Raw genomic sequence first — 14665 nt, 5'->3', positions numbered from 1 at the left:
GGAAATGGAACTCCACGCTCAGCCCAAATCCACTCTGATATCAAATAAACGATTAACAAACATGTCAATGGTGGGCTTCTGGATGCCTCTTTGTCTGTCTACCCGGCATCTATGAATATATTGTCGACTTGGTATGGGGTCTTGCGGTCTACGATGACCCGGATAGAGATGCAGTCTCTGGGGGACAAATGGAATGGGGACCTGAACATGGCCTATACCAATGATACATTTTTGGCCCTTTTTTGGCCCCTGTATGACTTTATGAAGTCAGCAGCTCTGCAGGAGACAATTCAAAATTCTTCACATGGGTTTATGGGCAGAGGGAACCTCTGTATTAAATGTCTTCAAAACACTTTTCTTCATTCCTTTTTGGAATGTTCCAAATTAACTGTGTGGAATAGGGCCTTTCATTATATTGAACTGATAGAACAGAGACTGATAGAATGGTATTATAAAACTTTGTTATTGGGAGATCAATCTTTTTTTGCAGAACAGGGATTCTCGGTTCCTCAGAGGCATTTCATATATTTGACGTCATTATTAGTATGTAAGCCTATAGTGCAGTATTGGGTACAAAAGGGAACACCACCGATAGCTGGTTGGCTGGGACATATGAAAGAAGTAGCCTGGTTTGAACTCCATTACTACACATATACTCAGAACCCAGACATTCTCAGCTATTTAGCTCTGTGGACTTCCTATTTGCATTTACTACTAGTCTCTCATGTGTGTGAGGTGGAGGTGGGAAGAGAATTAATGGGGGTGTGGATGGGTTAATGCATTTTGTTTACCTGAGCAGGGTAGTTGAGCTGGGATTTGGGAGTAAATGATTAAAAAAGGTGTCTGTAAGGTTGTCTGTATTCGCTTCCTAAAGTTTGGGATTGTTTCCTTTTTGCCCGTTGGGCGACCAGCTGTTATATTCTAATTTATTGCTCTTTCTGTGTTGGTTGTATTTTTCTGCAGCTCTGCATTTTGTACAGCTTCTCTTTGTACAGCTGCTATTCGTTGCATTGCCTTGTTGTACCTGATTCCTTAATAAAAATTATTAAAAAAACAAACAGACAAAAAAACAACCATGTCAAAAAAGAATAAAAACAAGCTAAGGTGGAACCCAACATGCCACCTACTTGAGTGCAACCAGCACGAACACTGATGCGACTCCCTTGTGTTATCAGTTTTTTGGGTTGTTGGGTTTTTTTAATTGGGAAGAGAGTCAACTACATGGCGCCTCCCCTCAAGCAGGCTCACCTTTAGATACTGCAGAAAACTTCCGGGTATTCATCACGCTTCAGACCTTTTGACAGGAGAAGGCTAAGCAGAAGAAATGTACATATATGTTTGAGACAGTAAGCAGGCAAAAACAACATCTGACAGGGTGGGCTGTCAAGACTCATATGCCTTTCTACTAGAAAGAAGATTATCGAGGTAAGAACCTAATCTTCTCTTATAAAGCAAAAGGCATACGAGTCTTGAACCAGTGGAACGTACCAAAGTAGTTCTTGTAACCTAGGGTGGGGAAGATGAGCCTGCTGCTAACACAGAAGACCCAAAGGCAGTGTCCATACTTGCAGCCACAACCACCCTGTAAAACTTTGAGAAGGTATGAAGGGTGGACGAGTGGCCGCCCTACAAATTTTGGGAGGCACTGCTTGGGACTCCCCCCTCACTGCTTACTGCCCTTATGAATCCATCATGCAATAGAAGCCTTTGAGGCTGGCTTCACCCACTGGCTAGAATTCATTAATACAAGAGATGATCCAATAGGCGAAACTCATTCGCATCCACAAAGTAACAGAGAAGAACTCTCCGAAACATCCAGCAATGGCAAATGTTATCCTTATTCTTCAACATCGTGGAATAGAATGCTGGGAGCCAAACTTCCTGATTCACGTGGAAAGCAGAGACTACCTTTGGCAGGGATGAGGGAGCTGTGCAGAGAGAGAACCCAGCCTCTGAACTTGAGGCAGGGTTCTTTGCATGACAGAGCCTGAAGCTTTGAAACCCTCCTTACTGAGGTAATAGCCACCAGGAATACTGTCTTGATAGTAAGATCCATTAGCAACACCTCTTGCAAAGGTTCATACAGAGCCTTATTCAGAGAATGCAGAACAATGTTGAGATTCCAAGATGGAAAAGACTGCCACACTGGAAGTCGCAGTCACTATGCTCCCCTCAAAAATCTAGCAATATTAGGATGGAAGCCAAAGAGACTTCACCCACTTGAGCCCTAAAAACATGAAAGGCATGCTACTTGTACCTTGAGGGAACCAACACCTAGACCTTTCGCTAGCCTGTCCTGAAGAACAGTAAGGACCACTGAAAGCAGGGCCCAGAGTGGCTCCACACTCTCCTTTGCGTACAAGCGCTGAAATGACTTCCAAACCTTATTGTAGGCAGCAACTGTTGCCAGCTTTTTTGATTTTAGGAGGGATAGCCATGACCCACCTCCGCTTAGCCCTTGTGTCCCAAGGCAGCGCACTCAAGAACCAAATACAAAGCGTTTTGGATCCCCCATGGCCACTGGGTCTTGCAAGAGTTAAATGAAGAGACAGCTTGAACCATCGGTCCCTCTGCAGATGAACTAGATCCGTGTACCACAGACAACATGGCCAGTCAGGACAACCAATGCTGGATGGTCTGCTGTTCTTTGAATTACTCTACCATTGGCCAAGGGAGAAAAAGGTACAATGGCTCCTGTTGTGGCGGAGGTTGTACTAGCATATCCACCACTGTATTTTCAGGTTCGAATCTTCAGATGATGAAGCAATGAGTTTTCATATTGGATGCCAACGCTATCAGATCAAACGTCAGGGACCCCCACTGGCTCACAATGCTGTCAAAAGCCTTCCAAGGAGAGAAACCACGCCATCCAGGTCCAACGTCTGCCTGTTGAGGTAGTCGGCCTGCACTTTCTCCACCTTGGCCATGTGCACTGCAGACAGAATTTGCAAAATAACAATTGGGTTTCCTGTGCTAATGGAGTACTCTTGGTGCTTCTGTGCCTGCTGATGTACACCACCGCCGTGGCATTGTCTAAAAACACTTAAGACTACCTGGCCTTCCAGGGATTGTCCCAACGCCTGCAGCACCAACCAAATGATGTGTAGCTCCAACCTACTGATCGACCATTTCCGCTGAGGAGGCAGCCAACGGCCTTGAACCGCGTGGTCATTGCAATGTCCCCCCGCCTAGCTGAAGAGACTGGCATCCGTTATCAGAATTGTCCAAGAAGAAATGCAGAGAAGTAAGCCCTTTGACAAGGACTCTGGCTGGAGCCACCAAAGCAGGCTGTGGTATGCCCCTAGCATCTAAACTAGTGGCATCAGAAGAGAATCCATCTGTGGGGACCTAGACAGAAGTGCTTCCTGCAGGTGACAGAGGTGAACTTTCACCCAAGGGACATCCTCTATGGACACCACCATCAACCCCAGCACTTTAAGATAATGCCAAGCAATGGAAGCTGGCAGGATCTGGTTTCTGAGTTTGTTTGTGTGGCTCTGATAGAAAAACACAGTCTTCCGCCATGTCGAAGCGAACCCCCAAGTACTCCAGGGAATGGGTTGGCTCTAGGTGACTCTTCTGAAAATTGATTACCCAACCCAAGTCTTGCAAGAGTTGGACAACCTGTGCCACTGCCATGATGCAGTCCAACTTGAAAGTAGAGGTCTGCATGGGAACGGGGATCGCGAGAATCCCGCGGGAGTCCCACAGGAATCCCCCCCTAACCCACGGGACTCCCACGGGGACCCCCCTTTGGCCAACGGGACTCCCACGGGGATGGAAGGCTTTGGAAGCAGGGTTCGTCCATATAATATAATGGACACGTCAACCTTAGTAAAAGAGGGGATTTATAAGTTAATTACCTGAACAGAAAACAAAAAGGGTTCCACCAAAGAGATTCCACAAGGAAAACAGCAGTGCAAACACAAAAGAAACTGTGGAATTGATGATCCTGTCAGAAGAAATTGCTGCTTTTTATGGGGACGGGCAGGGATGGAGGTAATTTCTTGCGGGGATGGGTGGGGACGGAGAGGATCCTGACGGGGACAGGTGGGATTTCTGTCCCTGCGCAACTCTCTACTTGAAAGGCGCTCTGATCTGCCAATCGTCCAGGTGCAGATGCATCTGGATCCTTGTCTTGTGCAGATGTGCATGCTGGAATGACCATCACCTTGGTAAAGGTGCGAGGTGCCATAGCTAGACCAAATGGGAGCACCGAGAACTGGAAATGCTGTTCCAAAACATGGAACCTCAGACATTTCCTGTGTGCTTGAAAAATGGGAATAAGCAAGTAGGCTTCTGTTAAATCAAGTTTCAAGTTTATTATAAATTTGATTAATCGCTTATTCAAAATTCTAAGCGATGTACAAATCAATAAAATTACAAATTTTTAGGGGGAAACAAAACAAACACTTAGAACTAACCTAACAAAACATATTGAAACAAAAGGAAAGGATGGGAAGAGAACTGCAAGTTGTTGATAGTAAGTAAGACACGTATGGGAAAAAAACAATAGGAAGGGAAAGAGCAATGTGCTTCAAAAAAGTTATGAAATAAGATTCAATTGAGGCTCCTAATCAGGCTTCCTAGCTATCAAATGCATTTTTAAAAAGAAAGCTTATTAACTTGCTCTTAAATCTGTCTAGATTATATTCTTCCCTTAAATAAATAGGGAGGGAATTCCATGTATGGGGGGCTGTGACTGACAATGACTGACTGAATAGTTTCCATCCGGAACTGGGGAACTTTCAGAGCTATGTTGACAGATACTGGATCCAGAATTGGCTTCGAGTCATCTGAATCTTTCTTGGGCATGATAAAGTATACTGAGTATCTGCCCAAGCCCGATTCTTTTGCTGGAATCGGTTCTACAGATTGCTTTTTCTGGACAACCGGTAGAGAAGTCTACAAATAAATCCAGCAGAGGGCAAGAGAATTCCAACTTGTAGCCCTCTCAAATGATGTCCAGCACCCACTGCTCTGAGCAAATTCTTTCCCAGGCCTTCCAGTGAGCAGACAACCTCCCTCCTATCTGGGGTAGTTCGGACGTTAGCTAGGCATCACTGGGACTACTTGGGAGGCATGAAACTACTACTACTACTTATCACTTATATAGCGCTGAAAGGCATACGCAGCGCTGTGCATTTTGACATTTCTAGACGGTCCCTGCTCGGAAGAGCAAACAATCTAACTTGGACAGACGTGACATATACTTTGGGGATGCAGAACCCAAGGTGAGAAGGGCTGGGAGTCAAAAGCACTCTCAAAAGAGGTGGGCTTTTAACTGGGCCTTGAACACTGCCAGAGATGGAGTCCGCCGTAGGGATTCGGGCAGCTTGTTTCAATCATACAGCACAGCAAGGCAGAAGGGACAGAGTCTGGAGTTGGCAGCCGAAGAGAAGGGCGCAGATAGGAGGGACTTATCAGCTGAGTGGAGTTCATTGGGGGAGATTGGGGATCATAGGGGGAGATAAGTGAAGAGAGATAGTGAGGGGCAGTTGAGTGAGTGCATTTGTAAGTCAGTAAGAGGAATTTGAATTGTATTCGGAAATTGATGGGAAGCCAATAAAGTGATTTTAGGAGAGGGAATAACGTGAGTAACATAGAAGATGACGGCAGAAAAGGGCTACAGCCCCATCAAGTCTGCCCACTCTGCTTACCCACCCCCTGTCTATGCCCTAATGACCCAATTTCCTTATCTTGACCCTTGTAGGAATCCCACATGGGTATCCCATTTATTCTTAAAGTCTGGCACGCTGTCTGCCTCGATCACCTGCCACTGGAAGCTTGTTCCAATGATCAACCACTCTCTCTTTGAAGAAATACTTTCTAGTGTCACCATGAAATTTTCCACCCCTGAGTTTGAGCGGGTGCCCTCTTGTGGCCGAGGGTCCCTTGAGAAAGAAAATATCATCTTCCACTTTGACACGTCCCGTGAGGTACTTAAATGTTTCGATCATGTCTCCCCTCTCCCTACGTTCCTCGAGAGTGTAGAGCTGCAATTTGTTCAGTCTCTCTTCGTACGAGAGACCCTTGAGCCCCGAGATCATCCTGGTGGCCGTCCACTGAACCGATTCAATTCTGTGCACATCTTTACTGTAATGTGGCCTCCAGAATTGCACACAGTACTCCAGATGAGGTCTCACCAATGCCCTGTACAACGGCATTATGACTTCAGGCTTTCGGCTGACGAAACTTCTATTGATACAACCCAATATCTGCCTTGCCTTAGATGAAGCCTTCTCCACTTAATTGGCAGTTTTCATGTCTGCACTGATGATTACTCCTAAATCTCGTTCTGCTGAAGTCCTAGTTAAAGTTTCTCCGTTCAAGAAGTACGTCCTGCATGGATTTCCGCTTCCGAGGTGCATGACCTTACATTTCTTAGCATTGAAGCCTAGCTGCCAGGTTGAGGACCAACTTTCCAATGTAAGCAGGTCCTGCGCCATATAATTCTGTAAAATAGTTTCTATAGCAACTGAAATTTGATTAGATGAATCTGGAGAGTCTTCCCCACATGATAATCTTATAAGGGAATTAAAACAAGAAACTGTGAAATGTTTGGATCGGTTTCTGAGTAAGTCCTGAAGATATATGGCGAAATGTTGTGGACTTATCTTTTGATAGCTAATATAAAAACAACTTTTTTCTGTCATTATAGAATAAAAATCTCCTGATGCAGCCAACCATGAAACATAGTATTATATCAGGGTATCTGTAGGAAGACTGAACTGCATTTATGAATAGGAATGGATGAGTTAGATAACTGAAGAATAGCTTTAAGTCTATCTACGATAAGTGGAAAAATATATTAAACTGTTTGGATGTTTATAAGCATAGTGACTAATGAAGAGTGGTGTGTGTGATTCATACAATATAATTTGAAATCAGTTCACATTCTGAAGATCCACAAAAGTTATTTTTAAGTTTTGTTAGCGTTATACATTTTCATTACCATATATACTCAAATATAAACCAAGATTTTGAGGCCAAAAAATGGCCTCTGCTGGGCCTGCCATGAGACCTGGTGGTCCACCGGTGGCTGGAACAGGACGGATCCCTCCTGCCCCAGCTGATTCTAAGAATTTTTACCTCACTCCTGCCTGCCCCGCATACCTTTAGTATTCCTAGTGGTCCAGCTGCGAACCGCGGCAGGAGCGACCTTCCTTTGCTCCTGCCTGCGCCAATCAGCTAGCGGTTCTGCACAGACAGGAGCAACATTCTTTCACTCCTGCCTGTGCAGAGCTCTTGCCATGGACCACCAGGAATACTAAAGGTACACGCAGAAGGTAGGTAAAAATTCTTAGAATCAGCTGGGACTGGAGGGATCTCCTCCTGTTCCCAGCCACCGCTGGACCACCATGTCTCACAGCAAGCCTGGTGGAGGCCTGCAAGTCATCAGGAGAGAGGGGTGGCAGGGTACAGAACCTAGCAGGGGGGGGGGGTGAAGAGACTGGCAGGGCACTGCACTTGAATACTAACATCCCCACCACCACCGGTTTATATTAGAGTCAACCTTTTTTCCTCCATTTTGGGGAGGGGGTGGGAAGGTTACCTCAGTTTATATTCAAGTATATACGGTAGTCCATGATAAATTGTTTGCTAACTAGTAGATTGTGAATTGTCATGACATAAGTTTATAAAGGCTATTTCATATCACATTAGTGCATGATCATTAATTTGGAAAATGGAAAAAAAAAAATTCAGTTATTTTCTGGTTGCAGTAAGAATGGCCTTAGCATACAGGAAAACCCATAAAAGGCATACTAAGGTCACCTTTTACTGCAGCTTAGTAAAAGGATCCCACAATGAGGGGCAAGATGAGTCTGATTCAAGTAAAAACTTTTTCAGATCAAGGATAATAATGAAGATTTATCTACAAGGTTTTTCTTTTTTTATGATCATTCCTTCTCCCTTGAAGTGGGCTATATTCTGAAATGTTGATTTTCTGAAGGTAAATTTTATATTTTATTTTTCCCTTAATGTAAATGTATTTCTTTTTGATATTTGCCATTGCATTCTCATAAAAACAAATAAAAAAAGGAAATCTGATTCCTGCTTTTCGTAAGCATTTACCTTGCTTTTGGACATCAATTGTGCTGAATCTTCTTTACTTTGCAGAACATCATCTTTCCCTCTATCAAAACCTAAGCAGAGAATAGAAGACATTTAATGACATAGTAAACATGATTCTTTAATTACTCTTCCAAAATCCACAAATCTATTTGTTCAGGTCAAATGCTGGCTTTAGGTCAATAGGGTTTAAAAGAAACCTTCCAAATTATCCAATAAAGTAAATTGCTTCCATCCAAACACTAATACCAGTTAGAGAAGAAAATAGCCTCCGAACATTCAGGGTTCTAGGTCACTTTATAGAGTGGACTTTGAGCTGCAACTTATCAGCTCAAACACCTTCTTAGATTAGATTCAGAAGTTTATTGAAAACTTCTCGTTTTGGTTTAGTATTCTCTTAGAAAGATTCTTGTTTTCTAGGGTACTCAAAATCTTTTGGACTGGAACCTAGGGAGGGATTCCCGAATGCAGCATTTACATTATCTTTTTTTTTTTTTTAATCTTTCCTTATGATAATGGAGTTTTTTTTCTTTTGTTTTTAATTTTGTAAACTGCATTTTTGTTATAGCTAAGAGTGATCTATAAATATGAATAAACATAAACATACTCTTATGCTCAAACACTGTATAAATAATTTACATTCAATTTTAACAAATCAGTGTCTCATATTAAAAAATAAAAAAAGCATATACCTAATTGAAACATTTCTTCCTAACAAAGGCCCTAGTTTTGCTAGATGCTATTTTAGGGAGAAACATATATCCCCCCGCCCCAGGTCACTATGCTCACATTACCCCCTTCCTCAAATCATTTCATTGGCTCCCTATCTATTTCTGCATGTTGTTCAAATGGAAGATTAGGTTTTCACCTTCGATAATAATCTTTCTGTTATTCCATGGTAGATTCAGGGCTAGATTCTCAAAACTTTGCATTAAAAACCAATGGGCTGCTATCGCAGCTTTACTGCAGTGATTTCAAAAAGGTGAGTCATTCTCCAAAAAACTTGCATCCAAATGAGGTTGGCGGACAGTAGCAAATGTTCACTAAATTTGCATGGACCCATTGCTGGTGACGATAGGCACATGCACAAAACACACCAAACCTCCCCCCCCCAAAAAAAAATAAATAAATCAAAAATCAGCAGGAGAGATGCCCACTCCTTCCCACCACTGAAGTCAAGCAACCCCCATCCTTCCACAGCTGCTTGAGGGATGCCCATTTCCTCCTGCCACCAAGCAAAGCCCCGACACCCCAACAGCAGCGGGAGAGATCCCCAATCCCTTCTGCCGCCGTCAAGCAACACCCCCACCTGACATCGCCCCTACCCCCGAGCAGCGGAAGACATGCCCACTCCCTCCCGCCTCCAAGCAATGCCCCTCAACATACCCTGGCAGCGGGAGAGATGCACACTCCCTCCTGTTACCATGCAACCCCCCCTCCCATGTCTCCGAAGACCCCCCTCTCCCTCCCCTTATTTATGATGGCTGGCTGGAGAGATGCCTACTGCCTTCCGCCAGTAGGCCCGCCTCTTCAAAATGGTGGGTCTTCCCCTCCCCGGTGCATCCTGGGATGCACCGGGGGGGGGGGGGGGTGTGACAAGGCTCTGATTAGCCTATATTGTTTAAGGCCCCTCCTGTGGGAGGGGTCTTAAGTGTCTAGGCCAAAGTCTTAGGCCTCTCTCTAGTGCATCGAGGAAGGGAAGGCCCACTATTTTGAAGAGGTGGGCCGGCTGGCCGGAGGGAGTAGGCTATTGATTTTATTTTTCATAATTAATAAGACTCAAGTTACTTCAGTCTTTTAAAAATAAATATCCATCTATTATAAATCTCAGTATTTAGGTAGGCAGTATGCTCTATGGCTATAAAGACCAAGTTTGTTATATTCACTTCAACAGAAAATGGATGCAACTATGCCCTGTAAGCTCCATTTTCTGGAGTTCATGCTTTCAGTTGACTATGGTCTTGAACATGTTTCCCCAAGTACTAATGCCAATTTCAAGGGTTTTTAAAGCTATGTTTACATACATCCTTTTTTAATTTTTAATTATTTCAACAATAAACTACAATAAGCAGTAATATTGTACGAGTATAGAAAAAGACAAAAATGAAACATAAATTTTGAAGTAATTTAAACTATAATAAACACAATTATATTATTTTACTCAGCTCTAGGCCACAATTTGGAAGTGGGGGGGAAGGGGAACCATAACAACAAAAGAGAAACAAAGAAAAATTATACAGTATTTTCATACATCATTGATTAGCTGAAATAGAGAGCCAACTAGCCTTTTACTAAGGTTAAACACAAAGTCTCTGCCAATTCTGTCATTATCCTTTTCAATGGATATAAGCAAGCCAAAAAAGTGGGTCATATCAGCAGTGTTCATATAATTTGACCCTCCTCCAGTACCTTGAAGTCTGGGATGTTATCTTTCAAGGATGTAGCGGTATATAAGAAATAAATTACATTACATTACATCTTAAGGATGAACCACAAGCAGCACATATGCAAACTATTCAGCCTTTTGATGAGTATAGAAATCCCATGCCTCACTTCTGTAGAGAAGAGTCTGGATCGATCCAGACTCTGTAAGCCTATCTAGAATGGCGACAGCTTCTCCACTTTGTAGGTTTAACTTTGTGTGAAGTGAGTGGATCCTAAGTATGTGAACATATTGATGATTTCTAATGGGTAGTTGATACTGATAAGGCAAGATATGAGGTCTATTCAAAAAGTTTTCACTTCTGGAAACAGTCCTTAAACGCATCTTCAGGAATCGCCAATAGTTGCTGTGCCAAGTTTTGCTTTATGCCTTCAATGGTGTCGAATCGCTTTCCTTTCAGCGTGGATTTCAATTTAGCAAAGAAGTCAGCAGGGGCCAGGTCAGGAGAGTAAGGTGGTGGGGAAGAACTGTCATGGTGTTTATTGCGCAAAATTCACAAATTTTGATGGTGACATGAGCAGGTGCTTTGTCATGATGTAGGAACTATGACTGCTCCCTCCAAAGTACGGTACTTAACATACAAGGTTTCTAAGTTGCCACAGGAACCTCCTACACCTTAGTTATTGAGGAGGGAAATCCCCTCCCCTCAGTCCATGATAAACAAAACACTAATGGTGCTTTTATTTTAAAAAAAAAAAGTCGCCCACCCATGTGCTAGAGCAAGCATGTCAAACTAGCGGGCCACATGCGGACCACAACACACATCTTTGCGGCCCAGTCAATAAATCATAACTAGAGTCATGAAATTCTTCCCACAATCCATTAGCGCTGAGCAGTCACCTATCTAGGCCAATCGAAAACAATGATACAATGCACATGTATAACCAGTTGCTTATTCTTATTAAGCACTACGATGCGGATGCCTTTGGTACCAGAGACAAGTTCGCGCCTCTATGCATAATGCACCATTTCCCCCCACTAATACTAGCAGTGAATTAGACCAATGGTTCCAAACCATGTCCTGGAGGACCACCAAGCCAGTCGGGTTTTCAGGATAGCCCTAATGAATATGCATGAGAGAGATCTGCATATAATAGAGGTGCCAGGCATGCAAACCTGCTCCATACATATTCATTAGGGCTATCCTATAAACCCGACTGGCCTGGTGGTCCTCCAGGACAGGGTTGGGAACCACTGAATTAGACTAATATAATAAAATCCTTACCACACATGAGCAGTAGAAAATCCGTGTTCCCTGCGTCCGTGAGATCTGACTCTGTGCCAAATTCAATTTCCGGCGCATGGGGCGGCTTGTGGCGCATGCAGCGATTTCAGCGGCAGTGGTGGTTTGACTCCTGCGCTGCTGCTGCCAGGACGTCTCTTCTCACCCCCAGACCAGCAAACACAGCAGCCGCGGGGCATTTGCTTGACCGGCCCACTTTGAGGTGGGCTGGCCTAGTAAAAGCCCCGAGGCGCTGCCCGGGCTAACAGATGCTGGACAGGGGGAACAGGGAAAGGAGAAGGCCTACTGCTGGACAGGGGGGATCAGGTAAGAGGTGCTGCTGGACAGAGGGAGCAAGGAAGGGTGGTTTTGGACAGCCGAGGAAAAAAGAGACACAGAAAAGTTGAAAGAGCTCAAGTTGGGACTGAAAAAAACCAACAGTTCATGTTTACTAAAGTATCACAAGAAAGTGAAGCGGTGGTGCATGCAAGCTACGGCTTGTCGGAGTTGATAGCTAAACACTCAAAAGCTTTTACTGAAGATGATTCATCAAGGAACGTAGGAATGTCTAATTAAAGTTGCAGAAATTGTTTGTCCTGGAAGTGTGAAGGTTTTTCAATCTGTCTCAAAATACAGTGCAGACAGAATTACTAATTTGGCCGGCAATTTAAGTGATCAGATCAAAGCAAAATCATCTAGTTTTGAGCTTTTTCCATTGCCTGTGACAATAGTACGGACATTGGGGGGCTTAGCTCAATTAACTCTGTTTCTTTGTCCTTGCGACGTGAATTTCAACATTTTTGAAGAATTATTGGAAATAGTACCAATGTGTGGCACTACAACAGGACAAAATTATTTATGAACTTCTGCAAAAATACAATTTACCTTTGTCAAAACTAACTTCTGTAGCTACAGATGGAGCTCCTTCAATGGTCGGAAAAACCAACGTTTTTGTGGCATTACTGCAAAAAAAACAAAGTGAAACTTGTGACGGATCCAAGATTCATCATACGCATTGCATTATACATCAAGAAGTATTATGCACAAAGGTAATAAACGTGGAAAATGTGTTGACATTGGTCAAAAAAATGATCAATTTCATAAGATCTCAAGGCTTAAATCAGCGACAATTCTCTGCTTTAAGTGAATTAGAAAGCGAATAGTCTAGTTTCTCCTACTTTACCGAGGTACGTTGGCTATCCTGCTCCAAAGTCTTTAAACAATTCTGGGAATTGAAAAAAGGAATGTCAGTTTTTAATAACTAAAAATAAAGACACAAGGTTGTTTTCTGATCCAGTATGGTTACAAGATTTATCCTTCATGGTTGATATAACAAAACACTTAAATGATTTAAATTTAAAACGGTAAGGAAAAGATCAAATCATTATGAACATATGTGATCAAGTTAAAGCATGCCAATGTAAGGTAGTTCTTTGGGAAATGCAGTTGAAAAAAAAAAAGATTTAACACACTTTCCAACATGCAATATAAACAAATGAAGTTTAGGTGAAATTACACCGTATCAAAAAATGCACAGAAAAAATGTTAAGCCTTAGAACTGAATTTGAAACAAGATTTGCAGATTTTAAATCTTTGAAAGACAAGTTTTCTTTGATTTTCTCAATAATTATAGAATCAGTACCTAATTATATGCAAAAGGAAGTAATTGAGTTCCAGTGTGAATCAGATTTGAAGACAAAATACAGTTAAGTTGGCTTACTTGAATTTTACAAATATTTGCCAGGCAGGTTTTTAAATACTCAAAAATTCACATATGAAATTATTTCCATGTTTAGAAGTACTTATCGGTACGAGCAGTTATTTAAACTTATAAAAAGGAAATAAGTCTCCTATCATATCCAGAATTACCGACATTCACCTTGGGTCATAAGAACTTAAGAATTGACGCTGCTGGGTCAGACCAGTGATCCATCGTGCCCAGCAGTCTGCTCACGCGGCAGCCCCTAGGTCAAAGACCAGTGCTCTAAAATGAGTCCAGCCTCACCTGCGTACGTCCCAGTTTAACAGGAACTTGTCCAGCTTAGTCTTGAAACCCTGTAGGGTGTTTTCCCCTACAACAGACTCCGGAAGAACGTTCCAGTTCTCCACCACTCTCTGGGTGAAGAACTTCCTTAAACATAGAAACATAGAAGATGACGGCAGATAAGGGCCCTAGCCCATCATGTCTGCCCATTCTACTGACCCACCCCCAAGTCTACTATCCTAGGGATCCCATTCCTGGTGACAGGTTCCCTTGGCTTAACCCTCTAAGGGATCCCACATGGGCATCCCATTTGCTCTTAAATTCTTGCACGCTGTTTGCCTCAATCACCTGCACCGGGAGCTCGTTCCAAGGATCAACCACTCTCTCGGTGAAGAAATATTTCCTTGTGTCGCCATGAAATTTCCCGCCCCTGAGTTTGAGCGGATGCCCTCTTGTGCCTGAGGGTCCTTTGAGAAAAAGAATCTCTTCTTTCATCTCGATACGGCCGGTAATATACTTAAACGTCTCGATCATGTCTCCTCTCTTCCTACGTTCCTCGAGTGAGTACAGCCGCAAATTTTTCAGCCTTTCCTCGTACGATAGATCCTTGAGCCCCGAGTGGCATCCGTTGCACCGACTCTACTCTCAGCACATCTTTTGGGTAGTGTGGCCTCCAGAATTGCACACAGTATTCCAAATGAGGTCTCACTATGGTTCTGTATAATGGCATTATGACTTCAGGCTTCCGGCTGACAAAACTCCTGCGGATGCAACCTAACAAGTATCTTGCCTTAGATGAAGCCTTCTCCACATGATCAGCAGTTTTCATGTCTGCGCTGATGATCACTCCCAAGTCTCGTTCTGTTGAAGTTCTAACTAAGGTCTCACCATTCAAGGTGTAAGTTCTGCTGCCGAGGTGCATGATCTTGCATTTCTTAGCGTT

General features: G+C 43.2%; 1 protein-coding gene across 3 annotated transcripts in view; it reads right to left on the bottom strand.

Annotated features, from left to right (window-relative positions):
* OSBPL8 (oxysterol binding protein like 8) overlaps window positions 1-14665 on the bottom strand; it is a 247305-nt gene that overhangs the window by 150511 nt on the left and 82129 nt on the right. For all 3 annotated transcript variants that reach the window (XM_033951170.1, XM_033951168.1, XM_033951171.1), the window contains one exon: window positions 8077-8147. In XM_033951170.1, the coding sequence (XP_033807061.1) occupies window positions 8077-8147 (71 nt within the window). The remainder of the gene's footprint in view (window positions 1-8076; window positions 8148-14665) is intronic.

This window comes from Geotrypetes seraphini, chromosome 7 (assembly GCF_902459505.1).
Source record: "Geotrypetes seraphini chromosome 7, aGeoSer1.1, whole genome shotgun sequence".
Lineage (NCBI taxonomy): Eukaryota > Metazoa > Chordata > Amphibia > Gymnophiona > Dermophiidae > Geotrypetes > Geotrypetes seraphini.
This window is presented reverse-complemented; position numbering and strand designations above follow the sequence as displayed.